The sequence below is a fragment of the Cyrtonyx montezumae genome, unplaced genomic scaffold, assembly GCF_038088225.1.
Source record: "Cyrtonyx montezumae isolate F1298 unplaced genomic scaffold, pur_monq_1.0 scaffold_10, whole genome shotgun sequence".
NCBI classification, from domain to species: Eukaryota; Metazoa; Chordata; class Aves; order Galliformes; family Odontophoridae; genus Cyrtonyx; species Cyrtonyx montezumae.
Window position 1 is genome coordinate 20,598,227 of NW_027071826.1, and position 17,397 is coordinate 20,615,623.

The window sequence follows — 17,397 nt, forward strand, 5'->3', positions numbered from 1 at the left end:
TACCCATCTTCCCATTTTACCAATCCTTCTAATTGGTATAAGAATTCTCTTTTCCAGGCGTGCCAGCTGACACATTATTGTCAACACACTGGAATCACACTAACAGCCACATTTGCACTTGAGATGGAATTTTACCCACATCAAAGCTGGGAAGCACGTCTTGTCTCTACAAGTTGGTATGTCACCTGACTGAGGGCTAGTCATGCACGGGTCTCCAGGCTTTATTGACAGTTCAGTCTCATATGCCTGTGACACAGTTCAATTCCTTAAAGGACAAGATGCTTCGGTGTAGTTAAGACACTCTGTTCTCTCTCTGTGCTGAATACTATCCTTGTACTGGGTGAAAATTAAAGGCTTCAGATAATACTGCCTTCTTCACAGCAAGTAGCCCCTTATGTTTTTTACCCTAAGCAGCAGCATCATATTTTTCCTGTATTTTACCATACAAATCCAGAACGCTTCAATGCAAACACAAACAGGAGTAGAATGAAGGAGACAGATACAATAATGCATTATCACAGTGAGGACAGAAGTCTGTCCCCCCCGATAGTCTCCTACAAAGGACTATTAAAACACATTTTCTGAACAAACACGTAGCAGGCTTTGCTTTTCCTTCTTCACTGAAACATTCCCTGGCTAAGAAACTGTTCCTGAAGACAACGAAGCAAAGTTCTTATCTGCTTGACATAATTTCTTCTCAATTTCCAGGTACATACATCATAGCATCTTCTTTCTTCAGTGCAGAGCAATTACAGCAAAAAAGATTCTCAATGACTGTTCTTCACCAATTTCCTTCTCCGCCTCTCCCCACTGAGCAGCTGTCTGCAACATCCACAAAGTAACAGAGCAAGCTTCTACAGTTTGAAGGGCAGAACTAAACGCCTCAATATCATTATTCAGGAATGCTGGCAAGACACACCTCTGCACAGTACAATCATGAAGCTAATCTATCATTCAGTAGCACTAGTCCCAGCCTCTCCAGAGTTTCTCTCCAACTACTGCTTTGCCGCCTTCTTCACTCTTTACTATACATTACCTTAAAATCATGAATTCATTCTTTAATTTGTATGCCTTCAGTATCTACCAAACTGGAACTTAAGTCTCACTAAAGCTCACTGGAGCTTCAAGAAATGTGCCAATAACTACTAGATGTTCTCCTCCCAGCCCTGGCTTTCTCTCCCGCCACACATAGCCTTCTTGTATGTAAATAACACCCTCTTTGCATAAGAAAGTCATTATGGGCTGGTCTTCATCACTTTGCAAACCTGTAGCAATTACATGATGCCCCCAACACAGAGGCAAGAAGGAGAATACAGCATGTCACTTTCTAAAAACGTAATGAGGAGGAGCTGGGAACAATAGACTAGTTAGCCTTACCACTGTCCCTCCTAAGTTTATTGAGCAAGTTCTGCAAGCCATTTCCAAGCATTCAAAGGACAGGAAGGTGGCTAGGAAAGGCCGTCAGATTTAACGAGGTATGAATCTGACTGCCTTACAGAATGAAATGCCAGGCTTTAAGACTGAGCGGAGGGCAGTGGATGCTGCCTACACTGACTCCAGCAAACCTTTTGATGCAGTTTCTCACAGCATCCTTAGAAGCCGTACTGGGAAGCTCTGAGTGCAGCCCAGTAAGGAAGTCAGTAAGAAACTGGTTGGCCTGTCAGGCTCAAAGAATGACCAATGGTTTGAAGTCTATATGGCGGCAAGTTATGAAAAGCATGCTTCGGAAGACACTACTGGGATTGATGCTATTCAGCATTCACATGAGGGATGAGGAGAAGGGGACAGAACATAATCTCAGCAACAACAGAAAAGCAGTCATACTGGAGGGAGTTGCTGACATGCAAGAGGGTGAGGGGCACCAACCACAGGGAGCTTGACAGATTGAATGAGTAAGCAGACAAAAACCTCCTGAATTCCTCCAAGGGCAGGTGGAAATTCTTGCATCTGAGACAGACTAACCCCGTGTAAGACACTGGCTGAAGATCATCTGGAGAGGAAGACAGATCTGGAAAAAACTGGAGAGTCTTGGTGGACAAGAAGTGTAATACAAGTGAGCATTGCAAAACAACGCACCTACTTCATTCATCTAAGAATGCTGCAGATATTCAAATCTGAATCAAAATATTCAAATCTGAATCTGGAGCATGACGTGATTCATGTAGCTTGTCTGCCGGTCAGAAGAAGCAGATTTGGTCAAGAGCCTGATTGACCTACAAGTGGACTCTAACATAGAAATACTAAAGAGAGAGCAACTGCAAGAATTTGAATCTCCCCTCACTTCCAGGAAGTTGCCAAGGCAGGAAACACTACTTATCAGGACAAGGCCTGCTACAGTTTGCTCTTCAGTAGTGCCACAGGTACATACAACCTTTAAAGGCAATTAAGACCTCCTAGGGAGCTTACAGTCTAACAAAGGGTTTAACCAGATGAACAGTGCTACTGACCTCAATAGGAAAATCTGATGATAATGTGTCTCAGAGTGCCCCCAGAGAAAAATCATGTCAAGTCTGGTGTCTCTCCCAAGAGCGAGAGAAAGGCTGTTAATTCCCTAACACCTCATAACACCTCTCATAAAAGTTTTAAAATTGTCCTTAGATTACAGAAAAAAACCCAAACAGAACTACTCCAAACAGTCATTGGAATATATCTTGAAATATCAGAATTGTTTTTAAAAAAGGGAAAACAAAAGACCTCCACTTAGATTTTCAACTAAATTGAAACAGGAGTGCTCAGTAACAGGAGTGAGTCTGTTGAGCAGACTCAAATCAAGTGAAGTTTGGGATAATTCTTCATGAGATAAAAGCCTCTGAAGTGCACAAATGCTCTTCTAGGGAGATCCCTCCTTGTCACTAAAACTGCCTGCAAGTTAGGTTACAAGGTTCCCTTAACTAAAATTTATCTGCACATGGTCACAAGGTGACCACCTTTGCCTTGAACGCACTTACAAGTCCTAGACAGACAAAAGACTACTTTTCATTTCTAGATTACAGGCCCTCCTAGTGCTGAGACCTCTGCCACTAACTCGCAAGCATCACTGAACCAAGTGCTTAAAGTACAAAATGAGACAATCCAGTAACTAATTTAAAGCAGGAATATTCCTCTCTCCACAAAACTCTCCCAGTCAGACTCATAATCCAAACTGACCCCTGTACTCCTCTGGCAAGATAAAAGGGCTTTTCTTGATCTAAACTGTTCTAAAATGTACCACTAACAACAACAAAAACGTTTTGAGAGGGATTTGCATGGACAGATCTGACAGTTTGCTTGGGCTGCGAAATATAAATCCAATTTGGATCTCTCCCCAAGAATAAGCAGGTATTAGGGGATCAGAGATAGGCAGTAAGTCTGTAATATATCTGTATTTGTCAATCCGCATTTAGACTGAGTCATTCCATTTTTGTTTCGTATAAAGCCATTTAACATTTTAACACATAATTAAATATAAAATACCATCACGTAGCCTTCCTATCAAATCTGTTCCTCTGCTGTTGATTTATAAAACAGAGGTAAACACTGCAAAACCAGTAAAACCACTGCAAAAATGGTAAAAACAGTTCTAAGTGCACTTTCATATTCAAAATGAATTTTAGAAGCTTTAACAGTCCCGTCTGAAAGCTCCACCCCGTGAGGAAAGTAAAAACAATGGTGTGCATTCACATCCAACCTATTGCTAGGGGACTTAAGAACCTGTGAGGTCACCGGTCCCTTGACGCATGCTATGTGGGTACATATGCTAAAAATGAACTCCAAAATATGTTGCTAATAGAATAATTGCAGAAAATTGTAATATGATCAAGAATATAACAGAAGTAGGGAGAAATCACTACCCATATATTCTGCAACATATAATGCAACAGAGGACTAAGTGGAAGCATTACGTAGAGAACAGAATCTCCTCCGTGTACACTGCGGAGTAAAGTACAATCATCAGCAGGTGGAGACACCTCCAACAGACAGAGCAGACAATACTTCTTGAAGGGAGAGAGAACATGAGACAGCTGCAGTCTGATCAGTGCCAAAAGTGCTCTGAACACAGGTGATACTTTACATGTTTTTTCATTCAGCTACCTGTTAACGTCTGTGGAAAATGTGCTGGATAATGCTGACAGTCACTTTTGAAGTTCAACACTGGGAAACAGAAGTTTGGTATGTCCTCTAACATTCTTCAAGAATATCTGAGGGTCCTTGTTCCTTTCCATGACATCAGTTTGCACATTTATGTCCAACTGATTGTCCCAAATCCTTGTCCAGGAAATTTAGGAAAGAACATGCAGTACACAAGCAGGACAGAAGACAATTAGAACGAGAGAGAAGGAAAAGGTCTAAGGGACCACACTACTAGTGGGCCAATGGCAATTTCTGAATTGGCATGCACCCTACTTGTTTCATTAGAAGGAACATAGTTCAAGTTCATATACACGGCCTGAAAACATTCTGCAAAAGCAGAATTCAGCTTATATATTTCAACTTGTTACCATTCTAATTACCCAGACAAGAAATCCTCCTGGCCTAGAAGCAAGCAGGGGGTGACTTTTGCCCCCTTGAGTGGGAAGTTTCACCCAGAAAACACCAAACGCAGCAATCAAGCAACATGCCCACAGAGTGAACAAAGATCCAGGATCTGAAAAACCAAAAGATTCTGCACACGATCCAGCATTTATGAGTTGGCATCGGGTAGGGAGATGAACACATAATAAATACAGCAACAGCAAGAACATTTTTAAAAGTCACTGCAGACCCAGCGCTCATTACCTGCTTTTAAACAGATTCACAAACATGAATTAGATTTGTGGGCACGCAGGTCTGTCTGGATAATGGTGCACATCACACTCCAATACTGAGGATGTCTCTATTGGCCAACAAGATGCTTGGTGGAGATGTACACCACAGTCAAACACTTCCAAAATCCAGCAAGCTTTTACAGTTGCAGTGCTTCCTTATGGCTGTATCCAGGGCTCTTCTCTGGTGGCATTTTAAAAAAGTTAGTGGAGGCAGCAATTGTGGCTTTCTCAGCTGCTGGTGTTTTCCCTGTCCCCTCATGGTTCTGGGATCTCGGGGATGGTGGTGTTGCTGGTAGGTCTGACTCCGCAGCATCCATGTGCACAGATAAAGTTGCTGGAATATAAAATTGCAGAAAAGTGGGAACAGAGGAAGAGAGTAGGAAAAGGAAATAAAAAAATGTTAGAACAAGAGACTTCATGGCAAACTCCTCATATACTTCAATACTTATATGAGGGTTTTATTTATTGAGTTCCTGCAAGTTCTGCTCCCTCCGAGTTCTTTGAAATATTAATTCTTGATGGCATTAACATCTTTGCCCCGATGATTTCCACATTCTGAACTTCCAGTTCCATTAGCCTGAATTCCTATTTTTCAATATCAAGAATTTCAAAGTCTCTGAAATCTTGGCCATTTCCAGGTTGCAAAGCTCAGTTAAAGAAGAAAACAGAGCTCGCTGGTACTGACAATATAGTGAACCTCCACATATGGTAAATCAGCCCATCAGAGCAAGAAGCTGCCTGCTACGCTAGGCTGGAATCCGTTCCCATTTTCTCAACACAACCACTGGTTCAAAATGGAACAAGATACAATTATCAGGAAATATCTGCAGACCCACAGCTCAACTGAACGGTAACCCAAATTTCTAGAATGAGTATAAGAAACCTGGAGATATGGCAGTTTACTCCCATTCTCAGTATTCTGAATCGCAAGCAGAACAGAGGAAGATAAATTGTCCGAAGAGTCTTTTGGACAACCATAGGTTTTTGACAACTAACTGCTTCAGTACCAAACATGTCTCTTCTGCCTTGTATTCTCCCAACAGACAATAACTGTTTGCATGTGTTCGTTACAAGTTGACTCTGCTGCTCCGTTCTGGATGAATGGTAGAAAGGCAACAGCAAGCCTCAACCAGAAGACTTGACAGCTTTGAAGTTTACATAAAATGCTAGTATCAATGGCTGAGGTTAGCAGTTAAAGCATTCAGCTGACCAGGAACTCAACAGTCTTGGTCCTGCCCATCTAAGCAGTGAGTCATTCACATGCATCTACAACAGTACAGCTGATAACACCACATGGCGTTTTTTACTTTTAGCCTAATGATCTTCATCTGAAGGCCAGAGGAAATATGCAGAAAAAAACAGTAACAAAACAAGTAAAAAATCCTTAAACTGATAATTACCACCAACACTACACTAGGGACACTCACTAGCAGTCTCTCCACCTTTGGCTTCTCATTACGAAGTACCATCACACTATGACAAAGAGTGAATGTATGAGCATCAGCAAGAAACTTGAGAGGCAAAAATCACTAAACTGTCACTACTCAGACTGTTCTCTGCTAAGCAGTTTCAGAAGCTGCTAACTGGCATCTTTTAAAATGTTTGAATTTCTTTATTTTACTAAGTATGAATGCATGCAAAGAGAAACCAAATCTATTTATCAAGATTTTTCATCCGGATTCATCACTGAGGTACCTGAATAACATCTTGGTTACCACGTGCACAGCTACATATATAGGTACCCAAAACACATAACCACGAACACTAAACGCATCAATATAAAGTTGGACAGTTGTTCACCATCTGTTTCATGACCATCTGTACTTGTGGTCCACTCTAACAAATGGAACACAGAGAGTACAACCTTTGCAAGATTCCTTTCAAGCTAGAGAATAATTACAATGAATATAAAGAAATGCACAGTAGTTCTGAGACCACTACTCCACTGAGGAAATTATTTCAAATATACATCACAATGAAATCTAACAGAACACAAGGACACTTATCAATGATTCTGATGCCTCTAGCCCCAGATCACTGGAACTTTGAATTACATTTATCACCACAGATTTTCCTCTTCTCTAGGCACGAGCTTTTGGTCCCTGAATTGGACAAACTACTGATCAAATCTAGTACAGCCAATCTTTCTCCAGATTTCCTTATTCCACAGCCAGTTAGACTTCTGATGTTACTCTGATAATGCCTTTTGCTTTAGTATGTACCACACAGATGTACCATGTAGTGTTGAAAGCATTAACTTGCACTTTCAGTCTCTCAATACTCACACAAGTGCATCAATCAATTTATTTTTGATAATAATTCTCATTTCCTGAAAAGCAAATGAATTTTCTGCTCATTTCTTCCTTTGTCTCAACATGCAGGTCTTTTCCTAAAATGCTATTTTTCAACAACTCAGTTGCAATATTCAGGCTGCTTAGCCTCAAACTGTGGCCAATGATAAAATCCGTAACGATAAAGATCGTGGCATTTCTGCTACAGTAGTTCATGTTCTTTGACATTCATACAAAGGTCTCTAATAAAACATCACTACAAACCCATAAGTATTGTTAGAAAAACATACGAGAATAAACTTAGTTCACTTGGGTCTCAAATATCTCCGGCTCCCTCCTCTCATTCCTGCAACTAGAAAGAAACTGGCATCCACGGCTCATATTCCTTTTATTAGCATCTTCTGATATCAGCCAAATTCAACTCAAAACTTTCAGTGGATGACGGTGGCGGGGGAGGTGACAGGGGAAGATTTGTAGCTGCATGTTTAAGAAAGAAGCTAAATTCATCACAATGACAGGGGAGAGTGTTGGCAGAGATTTGAGCTATTTATTCTTTTAGGAAAATCCTATAAAGAATGACACGAGGAAGCCTCTATCTGCAGTCTTGTTCATCACACTGGTGAGGAGTCCGATAACAGATGTATGCAGTAGCGTGATTTAGTGCCGGGAGCTGGCCCCTGATGTGTATTAATACAGCGGCAAAGCGGAACGAGCCCCTCTTCATCACTCATCTCTATAAAAGAGGTGGAATCTGAGATGGCCCGATGTTCGGCAGAGCAAGCCCATTTGTTCTGCTGACTGATGGAGCCAGCTCAGGCTGTGTCCTTCACCTCCATGGGGCACTCAGGTTGCAAAAAAGGAGATCACTGAAGCAGGACCTGGTCAACAAGTGAGACGGGAGCAGTTGGGCTCTGCTAAGAAGCTACTTAAAAGTGAAGAAATCCAGCACTATGTATTTCATGGGCCTGAATTCTGATTCACTCATGTTCCATCTTTTGCAAAAGGAATAAGACACCGCAAACAAAAAGAGCCTCTGTAGTGAGAAAATGAGGCTGCCATGATTCCTCAGGGACAGGGAAATCCAGTGTAAGATATCTATGCAGAGATGCGTAGGTGTATGCAAGGCAGAAGAATCTGCATCTGTCCCACCAGCATCCAGCAAGCATAAGATGCCTCAGTTGACTCTGCATTACTGAAGAGCACTGTGTTACTGTGTTACTTCTTCAGGCATTAATGATTCTGCAGTCAGAGCACCTTTAACAGAAATAATATCAAGTTTCAGAAATTTCCAAGTTACGTGCCCAGGTTGAGCTCCAGCTGCAACTGAGAGACTGCTGTAGAAAGTCAGTGAGGGTGCAGCTGCAGTTACCCAATTGCAGGAGCTTCTTTCTGCAAGCGCTGTAGAAAATCCTGTCCATCTGTTAACACTGCTGGAAATGTTTCTAAACAGGATCTAAGGAAGATCTATGCCATTTCAGACCATTTGGAGATCTTGCAGCAGTTTATTCTCCATGATCAACACAAGCGTCTTGTCCAGCCTACAGCAATTCTCTTTCCTTAATTTGTAACACTTCCTTTTATTCCCTCTCCATCCTAAAAGACTATCAGACCCTTGTGCTATTTTCCATGGCTGAGTTCCAGTCCAGATGTAGATTGTTCCGTGAAAAATGTTCATTATACACTTTGTCTAATCAAATATAATTTACATAATATTTTGAAAGAGAAAGGCATAGAAATAGAATCTCTCCCTATAAAATGTGAATGGCAGTGCAGCACAGAAATTACACTCTGAACTACAAAATAAACAGACAGGTAACAGTGCCTCATTATTATGAGACATGAGCATTCATATAAAGAAAACCTAGCATACTAGAACTAAAATTCTGTGGCTACTGATACACAATTTTACTAATCCTTTCACAATAGAAGTCTGAATACTCAAGCACAGCATACTCAAAAGCTAGAAAAGGATATCCTAAATAAATGGTCAATAACAAAGTAACACTTTTATTGAGCAACAGATCATTGATGGTCATGTTCTTTTATCTGTTTTAACACAGAACCTTTTATGCTCTGCAGTCCAGATCTCTGGTCTGGAAAGATGGCACAGCTTTCTTCCCTATTTCATTATTCTATTGTCTATCTGCCTGCCCAACAAAGAAACCAAACCTCATTCCTCCTATTAATCACTAGTTCCTTTGGTCTTTATGGTTTTCACATCACCATTTCTTCCTATCAGCTCAACCAACTCTTTGTTACTGGATTGTACAGTGTCTTAACGAGCTAGCTGGGAGAACACTGGTCACTTAGTAGCAGGAAAAATGTTTCAAGTACTGAAAGGACATAAAGAAGACTCCTAAAATCTCATGTTCTGCAGATACACACTTCCTCAGATTCTGAAAAATAATAAACCAGCATTTTAATCCCTACAACCTCAGAGTAAGAAAAAAAATGACTATTTTAAGCTACAACAGTAAGACAGCTCCAAGAGAATGCAGCTTGTCTCACCCAGTGGAAACACAAAAATTGCCAGATTTCCTGTCCTGCAAAGTGCCTTGAGGCACCCTGAAAAAGGGCACCAAAGCCATCAGCTAATATCAACCCAAAACTGCACGAACACTCCTGCATGCTCATCAACATGCGCTGCGCTGTTTAGGAACTGTGGAAAGAGCACCTTTTGACAAAACAGATTATTAGCCACCACACACTGAAGCACTAAGTTATGCTAGCTTAACATAACTGCATTATCAAATCTGTTTATTAGGCAGCCTTTCATGCTACACAAAAAACACACGTTTTCTTGCAAGTTGCCTTTCTCTCACATATTATTTTAGTTTAAAATTGAGGCAATGCTATTTTTCACTACTCTGACTCTGGCACTATGCCCAAGTGGGACACGACTTTAGAAATGCTGACACAGATAAATCCAGGCTACCTGACGTTGGGCTGGACACGGAGGCTGCAGCTGGCTTTCGTTTCCTCTTGATGTCCCTTGAGCACGGTGGTCCCAGGTGTACATTTGCTTGCCTACAGAGAAATTAAAACAGCAAATTAAACTCTGTTCCAGTGTCACCTTCCCACAAGATTCTGGCCAATCATCTCCAGCCCTCCTCTGCATCAGTCTCTTAACCAGTAGCCGATGTGAAACCAAAGCTTCTCAGGGAAGTTTTCCTCACACTTTTTGTTAATGTACCATGATGCTTCCATTTCTTTAAGAATGCACAGCCATGAACACAATAATTATCATTTCCTAGCACTTAAAGGATCTGGTTTTATAATCACTTTTAAGTAATTCTTTTGCATAAGTGAAGATGTGATGAGGCAGTGGTATGACACATCCTAGCATTATTTTCTGCACAAGTTTAAAAAAACAACTGGAAAACTGCTTGGAAAAAATGACATTTGCTCACTTATTCCGAAATTATTTTACAATGTACACTTCTTTAGAGCTATAGAGTCATCTTAGGATGTATTATAGTCCAAATGACTACAAAAGTTAGTTCATAAATTTAGTTAGAAACTCAAAACTTTTTATTTTCAAAATTAAGATTTTGTTACAGAAAATAAAATGAAAACAGCTAAATTTGGTTTGCAATATTACAACTTTACTACATCTGCAGTAAGCCATACCAGCTGCTAAATCCGAACCACTCCAGTTTAGCCCTTTGTCAGATAAGAAGAAACCTGCCTTATTAGGAGTGGCTCAAATTGAGCACTCCTCCAAGTAGGACGTAGGAGAAATGAAGTTTCGTTCTGAAAAGCAGTCCAGAGCACCTCAACTACAATCCATAATCAATACAAATGCATAGTTTAGCAGTGATGCCGGGTTCAAATCTTTGTCTGTGATAACAAAATTTTTTTGGCAAGTTGTTTGGTTTCTCTCTGCATCAGAAAAATGCAGAACTATGGTGTAAATAAAAACCACTGAGGACTGCGAGGTGCTTACACTATGTAAAGACTGAAATCAAGTATATTTTGAGAAATTATTGATGAAATGCTTCCATATCTTTCAATCTTGCTATTTTTATTTCCTTTTTCCAGGATGTTTAACAGGGTATATTAAAAAGGGTGTATTTGTAACACATAATTTTGGAAGCTGAGTTGATGCAACTGTGAAGTTAGCTGATGTAGTCACTCAGAACAGTGTACAGAACAGTACAGGGAGGACCAAAAAAATCCATGTACAAGTCAAAAGTATAAACTGTTTGAATGCTGCTGGGTCTACCTACTTACCTGCAACAAGTATGCAGTCACAAAATAAGAAAGAAAACAACAGAAGATCTATCAGTCTGTATTCTCAACTAAAATTCCCAAGTTCTACATGATTTGTCATCTTAATCTGACATTAAAGCACAGCTTAAAAAGTTTTTTTTTTTTTTTTACGTGTGCTATGTTTCACTGAGGACTAATTTTTCAAATCCATCATTTCTGCAAGCTCCTTGCAATGTAACGAGATAGAAGTCTCCTGACAACATGAACTAAGGGCTTTTAAAAATACCAACACAACTGGAGACTGCACATGAAAATCCCATGCTTCTACACATAAACGACTAACTTGTAAGTTACCTCACGTCAGCTAAAAATTGCTTCTGTATATTATTGTAATGGTGACCATACAGTACTTTAGCACACTATTACCATGTATTTTTAAACATTTAAGCACATATAAATCAAGAAAATCATTCAAGTGGAACTTCAGTTTTTTTGTTCAGAATCAATTTTACAAAATAGTAGTACTGACTAGATGACTACATAGTTATATACAATAATCCAAACCATTATTACACAATAACAAAAAGGTTAATTTTTAATTTTGAGCTTACCCCAATATCAGCCAGCTGATGCTCGGTGAAGAATCACTACATACTACAAAGGAAGTACGTACAATCATTTCTAAGGGACTTCATGCAATTTTTCCCACTTCACAAATGTTACAGCTAGACTTAGAATAAGAGGTCCTGGTTCTCAGATTCATGTTCAAACCACACCTACCCTTACCTCACAGTTACAAAAAAGAATAAGAAAAAAGGAAAGAGACAGAATCTTGTAATTCCTTACAAGGCACATTATAAAGGCACACAAAATAAAGGCACACTGTACTCCAGACTGGTAGCAAGGACACTGAATCTAGCAGCCCTGCCTCTAAGATACCAAGGCTTGGAGGTTATAAATTGTCTCCATCACACATATTTCATTCAGGTTTATCCCTTATTGATCACCCATGCTCTAGTTAGTAAATCAGGAACCTATTGATTACTCACTGGCTCTGACTGCCCCGGTGGTAAAAGTGTCAGTTTCAAGCAGTTGGTGCATTTTACAGGCACCATAAATCTGCATACAGGGAATCTCCAGGTGGTAGATACTTTGGGAGAGGGAGAAATGGAAGAATGCACAGAGGAATGATATACCTCATTAAAACATGGCAGGAAGGGTATCCACGTAACAGTTCACGAAATACACATTTTCCGGTAGGTACCACACGACTGGTGTTATATTGGTAAGGAAAGATATAGGTGAATCCCAGCTGTCCCAGTTTCAGCTGGGATAGATTTTACTTTCTTGCTAGTAGCTGGTATGGTTCTGTGTTCTGGATTTAGGATGAGAATAATGTTGATAACACACCAAGGTTTTGGTTTCCTCACTAAGTCAAGGAGTTTTCAGCTTCTCTCATTGCCCTGACAGCGACAGGGCTAGGGGTGCACAAGGAGCTGGGAGGGGGCACAGCCAGGACAGCTGACCCAAACTGTCCAAAGGGATGTGCCATACCATATGGTGTCACACTGAACAATAAACCTGGGGGATTTGGCTGTGGGAAATGACTCTGCTTGGGCACTGGCTGACTACTGGTCAGCACATGGTAGGCAACTGCACTGCACATCACTCATCTGTGTATTCTTCTATCATCATTATTATTTTCCCTTCCTTTTCTGTCCTATTAAGCTTTCTTTATCTCAACACCCAAGTTTTACCTTTTTTCCAGTTCTCCCTCCCCCATCCCACTGTCAGGAGGAACCAAGAGAATGGCTGTGTGGTGCTGAGCTGCCTGTCAGATTAAACCACACCAGTTTAACAGCAGACTTCTTGGTACACCACTGCCAGCAAATTAAGGCAGTGGGTATGCACAGCACACCACATCACAGCAGACAGATGGAACTATAAATTGTTAAAAATCTGACTGGATGCAACCATGAATTAGTTTTTCTGCAAAATGCAGATTTTAACAACAAGAAGTCAGAGGTACAGAGCGGCGTGGAATGACAGATTTGGGCCTAAACTGGGAAAACAGAATGGTACTTACTCTGGTCTTACTGGCTTCTTATTTCTTCTGCTAGGCATATATATTTTTTGTTGAATGTGGCACAAACAGTAACAAAAAAACAGTTACCTAATTGGACAATGGCTGGTGGATCCAAAGAGAAAAAAAAAAAAACTGCATTGCTAAATCACCATTAAACCTGCTAGTCAACCAGAAACAAACACAGAAATCAACCTTAGTCTAGAGAGGACCAAAACTCTGCCCCAGGAAGAGAAAAAAACAGAACACACCTGGAGAGACAAAGCAAGCTTCAAAATGTAGCTTCCCTGGTAGCTGCAATATATCCAATTCACACTGCAGCTTCTTATTGTCAGAGGAGTCAGTGACAAAAAATTACGCACGTAGAAAAAGTTTTATATGAAAAAAATCTAGTTTCTTTCTGATTATGATATCTGTATTTTTTAATCACAAGCTAAGGAATTATCCAGGAAATACAGATTCATATTTTGTTCTTAACACAGTACTCAAGCTACCTGGTGACACTGCATGCAGCTCACGATGGAGAAAAAGCAGGCTTTGCTATGCACAAAGCTAGGATTCATTGTTGTCTTTAATTTGTCAGAAGGATTTTAAACATTGTTTCCTTGTTTTCTGTTTCCACATATTCATTATATAACTAGTTATTTTTGTTTGTTTGTTTAAAAGGAGTGTAATTGTATATACTAGACTCCTACCTCACTCCTACAGTTCAAAGTGACCACATGTTGGACAGGGTCATATAAGCTTGCCACGGTCTTAAGACACAAAACCCAGAAAATTCTAGGGTTTAGGACTGCCAGACAATCCATGTAAAACAATATAGTGCACAATAAGCCACCAGTTCACAATGAACCTGTGCAACCTGGTTTAGGGAGCCTGCTTTGGCAGGGGGGCTGGAATCGATGATCTCTAGAGGTCCCTTCCAATTCCTACAATTCTGTGATTCTGTGAACCTAAATGAACAGAACTAGGCCCTTCAAGCCTTCCCACTCTGTAAAATGATGTCCACTTAAAACTCAGAGTAAAGTACACCTCAATCTCAAAACAGAGCTCTCTGAAAACATCCTGCAAAACTAACTGCAACAGACTGTGGCCTTCTTGGAAACAGGTGGTGTATCACAACTTGGGGGTGTACATCTCTTGCTGTAATCTCATATTATTCAGTTTCTCTGCTGACAGCCTCTGGAAGATGCAAAACAAGTGGATTATATAGAGAAAATTAGGCAGCCATTAATCTACTGTCACACAAACAAGGAGTGCTATTATCCTCACGTTAAAATAAACATTCAGCAGAGATAGCACCTAACAAGGGTAACGCTGCTAAAAAAAGTGCCACACAATTTAAGTGTTGCTGCTGAGATGCTGTATTTCCAGCAAGCATAGGCCAAATGAAACATTCCTCCTCTGAATGTGGAAACATCGTTACATGAGGCTTACAGTGCAATTGCCAGGTCATGGCTGAACACCAGGTGAAAGGTGTGGCTAACTCAGGGAGCTCAGGTGCAATCAATACACCTGAGTGATAAGAAGGGGTGGAGCCTGGAGCCTCTTCACCCTCCTTTAAGGTTTAGCAGCCAAAGGAGCAGCAACTCTCCAGATAGGGACTACACTCCGCTTGAGCCACCACCAACCACCAGAACAAGTGAGCTAGTTTTCCTTCTTTGTTATCCTCTATTGCTCCATAGATTGTGTTTCAATATCATTACCTTCTTTTGCCACGCAGGTGGCTTCACAAAATTAAGAGTAAGAGCAGAGTTTCTCCTCCTCTTTGAAACTACAGATTCAGATGGGCAACAAAGTTTGATCTGCGTTTAATGTTTGTAAATCAACACAAGACTTGTGCATAAGAGTCTCCTCTGCTCTGCAGAACTGCACGGGACAACCTCTAGAGCAGATTTTCATATTCCAAAGTCACTAACAAGTTAGTTCACTTCTTCAATCATCTGAACCTGATACCCCCTCATGCAGCAACACACTGTTCCCCAAGTACGCATTCTGATGATATAGTAATTCCATTCCTAAAGTTTGCATATGCCAAACAGAAAGGAACACGTTTTTAATAATTTCCCAAGTCAGAATTCAAGTTAGAGATTATGCAATCCCATGTATTGTGTATTCTCTGTTTTCATACAGACCCATGCAGTATGTGCCAGTAACAGCTGGTACCTAGTATTTGCCTCACCTGAGTACACAGATTTAGTAATAGCAATGTACTTTATAGGGGAAGAAAGCAGTAATAAGTAGACAAGATTCTGAAGCCAAGGGGAATTTATTTTTCACTCTGGAGAATTAGGGTTCGCCAAAATGAAAGCATTAGGCGTTACAGACAACTGCATTTGACAGTAGGTTGATAGCTGCTGTTCGTTGCATGCTTGTCAGAATTCACTTATATCCCAACTGGAATATTAGCTAGGCTTTAGAAGAAAAGAAAAACATGAAAGTGTTCTGGCTAAATTAAAAAAAATAAAAAACAAGAACAAAAAAAAGAGAGAGAGAAAAAGGGTGCCTACAGCAGCTGATGCAAAAACATATGCATAGAAATCTCAGAAAGATGAAGGTATACCGATAGGTTGCATGGAAGAAACCGGACACTGTTCTGGTCAAATGGGACAGCATGAAATTGTGAAAATTCATTCAATCCTTCAGCTACCTCCGGAAAGGCTTGATGTTGCAAGCAACTCCATAATTGCTTGGATAAGAGGCAGAAATGCCAGGATCTCTACACAGATACAGAAGCAAAAGATTTAGATAGACATGCACATTTCTAGAGCTGCAACTAGAGACATTCTTCAAATCTCCGTCTTCATCATCAACTTGCCATCTCACTGGGCACTGACATCCATTTTTCTTAAGACATCTGGTCAGAACATTAAATTACATTTTCCCCCTATATCCTACTTTCAAGACTAACCAAACAATAAATGACATTAAGGACAATTTATCACTTACCTTCCCCTCTTATTCTTCCTGTTTTTACAACTCAAATCAAAGGGAACATTGGTTCTAAGCTCTTCTGAAACTCACCCTGCCTCAACAGAATAACATCTCACAAAACAACCTACCACATTTTTCTACTGATAGAGCCACTGAATAGCCAAAGTATAATAAAATATTCTGCTTAAGCCTGTACAAAATTGTAACAGAAATAGTGTTGCCATCAGGAGCAGGAAAGTGATCATCCCTCAGTACTCAGCCCTGGTGAGGCCATACCTCAAGTACTGTGTTCAGCTTTGGGCCCTCAGCTGCAAGAAAGACACTGAGGCCCTAGAGATGTCCAGAGAAGGGTAACAAAACTGGTGAGGGGTCTGGAGCACAGGCCCTGTGAGGAGCAGCTGATGAAGGTGAGATTGCTAAGTCTGGAGAAGAGGAGGCTCAAAGGAGACCTTATTGTTCTCTACAACTACGTGAAGAGAGGTTGTGGTGAGGTGGTGGTCAGCCTCTTCTCCCATGTAACTAGCAATAGGACTAGAGAGAATGGCTTCAAGTTGCACCAGGGGAGACACATGTTGGACTTTAGGAAATAATATTTCTTTGTGGGAGTGGTCAGGTGCTGGACTGGGCTGCTCAGGGAGGTGGTGGAGTCACCAACCCTGGAGGTGCTCAAGAAACGTTTAGATGCTGTACTGAAGGGACGTGCTTTAGGGGGAAATATTGGAGATTGGTGGATAGTTGGACTGGATGATCTTTTCCAACCTTGGTGATACTATGATTCTATGAAAATCCTCCTCAAGTGGAGCTCCAGACAACAATTCTTTTCAGATAACTCTTTCTCCTAGAGAGGTAAATGGGTAGAAGGGAAAGAAGGGAAGGATCACTCAGGCTGTCCATGCAAGTCTCGACTTGCTTGCTTTTAACAGCCAGCATCGTCAAGCAGAAACCTTAACAGACAAGACACGATTAGCAAACGCTTTGTGCTCTTAAAGGAGAGTAATTATAGGCATGTGAAAAAAGAAAGAGATCCCCGAGGTACTCTTACTTGCATGCCTCCCGAGAGGCAGCAGGGCCATTAAAAATTCCATGATGAAGA

General features: G+C 40.7%; 1 protein-coding gene across 5 annotated transcripts in view; it reads right to left on the reverse strand.

Moving 5' to 3' along the window:
- Positions 1–2,928: 2,928 nt before the first annotated feature.
- The window catches only part of GPATCH2L (G-patch domain containing 2 like), a 34,098-nt gene continuing 19,629 nt past the window's right edge, over positions 2,929–17,397 (reverse strand). For 4 of the 5 annotated variants that reach the window (XM_065752132.1, XM_065752138.1, XM_065752158.1 and 1 more), the window contains 2 exons: positions 10,011–10,102; positions 2,929–5,118 (listed from right to left, as the gene is read on the reverse strand). In XM_065752132.1, coding sequence (XP_065608204.1) covers positions 4,922–5,118; positions 10,011–10,102 — 289 coding nt within the window. In that variant the 3' untranslated portion in view covers positions 2,929–4,921. The remainder of the gene's footprint in view (positions 5,119–10,010; positions 10,103–17,397) is intronic. The other variant, XM_065752148.1, reaches the window with a different exon arrangement.